General features: G+C 45.7%; 1 protein-coding gene across 1 annotated transcript; it reads right to left on the bottom strand.

Moving 5' to 3' along the window:
* Positions 1–955: 955 nt before the first annotated feature.
* LOC126028224 (protein phosphatase 3 catalytic subunit alpha-like) lies at positions 956–2,653 on the bottom strand. Its single transcript, XM_049787270.1, has one exon. It carries the CDS (start codon positions 2,598–2,600, stop codon positions 1,077–1,079), a length of 1,524 nt encoding a protein of 507 aa, XP_049643227.1. The 5' UTR covers positions 2,601–2,653; the 3' UTR covers positions 956–1,076.
* Positions 2,654–5,054: the final 2,401 nt, after the last annotated feature.

Below are 5,054 nucleotides of genomic sequence, written 5' to 3' on the forward strand. Positions count from 1 at the left end.
CTTTAGATTTTTTCAAAGCTTTTTTTGATTACAAAATTTCAAAGGCATTAAGCATTTTAGAGAATATAAAGTACGCCAGTATACATACATTTCCAGTACATGTCAGACCAGGAAGCGCATTACAGTCCCATACAGGCCGATACAGCCATATTTTTTCTTAAAAAACATGCATAGGCAGATTTTTTTTACAGAATATAGATGCTTTACCACTGTACTTAATATGGTGTCTTGTTCACTATACTTAAAAATGCACCACTCATAAATATTTAATTCAGCAAGCCACACCAAAACTTGATTTATCAACAAAATCCCTAAATACAAACAGAAGAAAAAACAGGATAAATGTAATTATTCCAGTTTTTAAACTTAAAAGAAAAAAAGTCATTGCCAAATGAGCGAGTGTTCTGTGAAAAGAAGGGCATTCAGGGACACTAAAGAAACCTGAGGTAAGCATCATCTGTACAAAAATCAAACTATCCTTTTTCTTTTTTTTTTTTTTGGCATTTTAACAAATTTGCAACATTCTTTTTTTCTGGTTTTTTATTTTGTGTGTTTTTATTTTTTTAAGACTGCCTAATTCATTTTATAGCCATTTTCTGACAAGAGTAGCAAAACATTATCAATAAATAGTTATTTAGTTTGTACATCATTTTGTTAAAAATGTTGATGTCATCCATTTTTAGTGCTGCAACTGTAAACGGACAATAGAGTAAGAAATTAGACAAAGTTCTCGTGTCCAGAAACATAATAAAAGGCCTTTCCCGAACCTATCTACAAGTGCCCGAGGCAGTAGGAAAACCTGCTCATTCCCCTAACTTTGCAGGACAGATTAGCATCAGCTGGGTTTAAAAAAAATTTTTTTAATTTTTAATTCCCCCCAGAAGCGTTTTTTAAAAGGCATCCCCAAAAGAGGTGTGCAATCACCACCCCACCAAAATATAGTTTTATACTCTCTCCCTCGGTTTTATGATAGTGTAAACGGAATCGATCCTTGTCCTGGCGCCCGTGCACCCCACTCCCCGCAACCAGAACAGGCCGTGCAGCCCTGTGGCCCAGGACAGGAGGTGCCGGGATGGTCACTGGATGTTGCTGCCGTTGCTGTCGGTGCCGTTAGTCTCTGAGGCCAGTGCCTTGTTGATGGAGTTGAGATTGGCGTCGGAGGGCAGAGCATCACGGCGCGGCGGCATCCGCTCGTTAATGCGGTTGAGGCCCTTGGCCTCCTCGAAGCTAGTGATTTTATGCTGGGGTGAGAATCCTTTGATGGCGCTCTGCAGAGTTTGCTTCCCTCCAGAGAGGACCCCACTGGGGAGCATGCCGGTGGGCGTCAGGCCCTTCAGCGTCAGCACACTCTCACTCTCCTCTCTGAGCACCGAGAACACCCTCGCCATCTTGCCTATGGCCCGGATCTTGTTCCTGATGACCTCCTTCCAGGCCGCGGCAGTCGCCCCATTGAATCCATCTTCCTCTGACCCAAGCTCGTCATCAGAGCAGATATTGAGGACATTGACCAGCATCTCAGTCACTTTTCCCCCCACAAATGGCAGTGACCAAGTGAAGACGTCCATAAAGTTGGGAAGCCAGTATGGATGAGGGGAACAGTTGAACTGCCTGATGTTCATGACGTTGTTCTCGTACTTCAATACTGCAGCTTTGTTATTGTACACATCTAAGTAGTTGGGAGCAGAGAAGATGGTGATTAGAGATGGGAAGCCTGTGGTCTGGCTTTTCCTGTACATCCGATACCCTGCATCCTGGGCTTCATGGGCACGAAGAATAGACAATAAATTATTGTGTTGTAGGAATTCACATACAGCTGGGTAACTGTAGAAGTAGGAGCAGCCCCGGACAGTGTTGTGAGTGAAGTGCTCCTGCGTCTTCTCATTCCCAAAGTCCTCCAATGGGTCTGACCAGAGGATATCACACATAGGCCCGTAGGCAGGGGGCTCCTTGAATCGGTCTAACTTCCTGATGTCATCCAGCGTATTGATCTCAGGGGAGAGCCCCCCATGGACGCACAGGAACTGCTGGTTCATCAGGGCAGCCAGGGGCAGGCAGTCAAAGGCGTCCATGCACGCGTCGTACACTTGCTCCGAGTATTTGATCTTACATTCTTGTTTAAATGTGAAGTACTCAGTGAGATGTCTACATTCAGGATTTCCACGAAGTAAAAACAGTGTTTTGGGGTAGAGAATTTTCAAGGCCCACAGATATAGCACACATTCGATGCTGAAGTAGCCTCTGTCCACGTAGTCCCCGAGGAAGAGGTAGCGGGTGTTGGCAGGTGAGCCGCCCACTTCAAAGAGCTTCATCAAGTCAAAGAATTGTCCGTGGATGTCCCCGCACACTGTGATCGGAGCATCGATGTCCAGCAGGTTCTTCTGCCGCAGGATAGATGCACCCTCAGTGATGACGCGCAAGGCCACACTCTCTTCCAGTCGGCCTTCCTTCATAAGGTGTGCCTTCAGCACGTCGACACGTGGCCTCCCATCGCTGTCAAATACTTCCTTGGCCGTGAGCCGGTGGCTCGGAGGGAATGGGACAGCTTTCACCACCCGGTCGGTGGTGGACAACTTGGGGTCCGTGGCCTTGGGCTCGGACATCTCCCGCCGAGTCGGCGCCGCGCGCTCCTGCGTCCGGGCTCGGGGCTCGGGGCTCGGGGCTCGGGGCGGGGGCGCCCCGGGGCTGCTGCCACCGCCGCCGCTGGCCCGCCGGGCCTGGAGCCTACTCGCCGCGCAGCGACCAGGGCACACTCAAAGGCGCCGCGGAATGGAGCCGCGCGCGCCGCCGAATGGAGCCGCGCGCGCCGCCGGCCGAGGCCAAGGCCGCGCGATCACATGGGGAGGCCGTGCGAGGGCGGGAGGGAGGGACGGTCGGAGGGAGGCAGGCAGGCAGGCAGGAAGGCCGCTCGCTGGCTGGCTGTCGGCGCCTCATATATTACTTTTTATCTTCATGTACTACTATTTACCTATCTATTTTTGGTCGATTTCTTTGTTTTAGTGTGGTTATTGAAGTTATTGCCCCCACTTATCTTTTTTTCTCCTCTTTTTTCTTTTTCAGATTTTTGGGTGGCACCCGGCAGTGCTCAGGGATTATGCCTGTCTCCAGGCACAGAGATTGCTCCTGGCGGGCAAGAGGGACCATGTGGGGTGCCGAGATCCGAGCCAATGACCTCCTGCATGAAAGGCAGAAGTCTTGCCTCCATGTTATCTCTCTGGCCCCTTCTTTTCCCTCTTCATGTGCTCTGCCATGATGCCTATCTCAAGACCATGGCGTTTTTTTTGGTTGTTTGTTTGTTTGTTTGTTTTGCTCTGTTTTTGTGGTGCTTAGCGTTATTGTTGGAACTCTTAATAGATATTTGACACTTCATTTCGTAGGGGTGGAGTGTTTCACCTTCTTTTTCTCCTTCGTCTTTCAAACTGATAACGAGAGCCTCTAGAAGAATTCTGCTTATTTCCGGCATATTAGACTTTTACCCCAGTTTATTACTTTTCTCCTCTTCAAACAAAACCACATAACTTGAACTACCTACTCCTGCCTCCCAATTAGAGGGGGAAATAAAGGAGGCATCAGGACCAAACAGGTGTAAGACTACGAAGTAATAGGATAGGTACAGAGGGGACCACATATTCTAGCAGCCCTGGGGGTGAGGGAAGAGGATATGGGAGGTAGGACAAAAACGAAGGAGTAGGGAAGACAAACCAGTGATGGGAATCCCCCCTGATTTTATGTAAATATGTACCTAAAATATTATTGTCAACAATATGTAAGCCACTATGATCAAAATAAAAATTATGTTAAAAAAAGTTAATAAGTCCCTAGTGTTGGTATAGAGATGATGAGGCCCCTCTCGGCTCAGCCAGGCTTCTGCAACCTCTATGACCTGGCAGGTCTGAAAATTACAAGGTTACGAAGAAAAATTCACAAAGCAGTGAGATAAAGTTCTAGGAGTCAGCCAGCTTTATTTCAAAGTCCTATCCTAATTGCCATGTACAATTCCTCACATGGTTTCTATGCTAAGCATTTTTTGAGCAGCACTTCATTATTCCTCTGGCTCTCTCAGCCTTTGTCTCACTTTCAGCTGCTTCTCCACGCTTCCGTGCTCACTAACTCCCCTTGCTGATGCTACTGTTGATGCTTCTTTGCTATTGATTCTTTGCTGTTGCTTCTTTGCTGATGCTTCTTTCCTGATGCTGAATCTCTCTTCTGAATCTAACTCTCCTTCTTATTTCCTCTCTCCCCACCCCCCCGTCAGCCTCCTCTACCTGCCCATTCCAGATGGGGGCAGTTCTGATCATTCAGGTGGGAATAAATGAGAAGTTGGGGGAGGGGATACCCACAAGTAATCATTTTATCTAACTTTAAATTGTATTACAAAGAAATAATCATTCAAACAGCATGGTATTGGAATAACAACAGACCCTCAGATCAGTGGAATAGACTTGAGTATTCAGAGAATGTTACCCAGAAATACAATTAATTAAAGGGGCAAGATAAAGGGGCAAGAAATGCAAAATGGAACAAGGAAAGTCTCTTCACAAGTAGTACTGAGACAACTGGTCAGCCACATGCAAAACAAAAACAAAAACAAAAACAAAAACAAAACAACAAAAAACGAACTTGGATCTCCATCTAATACCATGCACAAAGATCAAATCCAAATGAATTAAAGACCTTAATATCTACCCAAAACCATATGTTATATAGAACAACATGTAGGTAAAATACTCCATAACATTGATACAAAAGGCATCTTCAAGGTGGAAGCATCACTCTCTGAACAAGTGGAAACTGATATAAACAGATGGGACTATACTAAGCTGATAAACTTCTACACCTCAAAGGAAATAGTGCCTAGGATACAAAAGCCACCCATAGAATGGAAGAAGTTATTTACCCAATGCCTATCAGATAAGAAGCTAATTTCTAAGATATACAAAGTACTGACAGAAGTTAACAAGAAAAAAAACTAACCCCATTAAAAATGGGGAGAAGAAATGAACAAACACTTTCTCAAAGAAGAAATATAAATGGCCAAAAAAAACATGAAAAAATTC

The sequence above is a fragment of the Suncus etruscus genome, chromosome 14, assembly GCF_024139225.1.
Source record: "Suncus etruscus isolate mSunEtr1 chromosome 14, mSunEtr1.pri.cur, whole genome shotgun sequence".
In the NCBI taxonomy this organism is placed as follows: Eukaryota; Metazoa; Chordata; class Mammalia; order Eulipotyphla; family Soricidae; genus Suncus; species Suncus etruscus.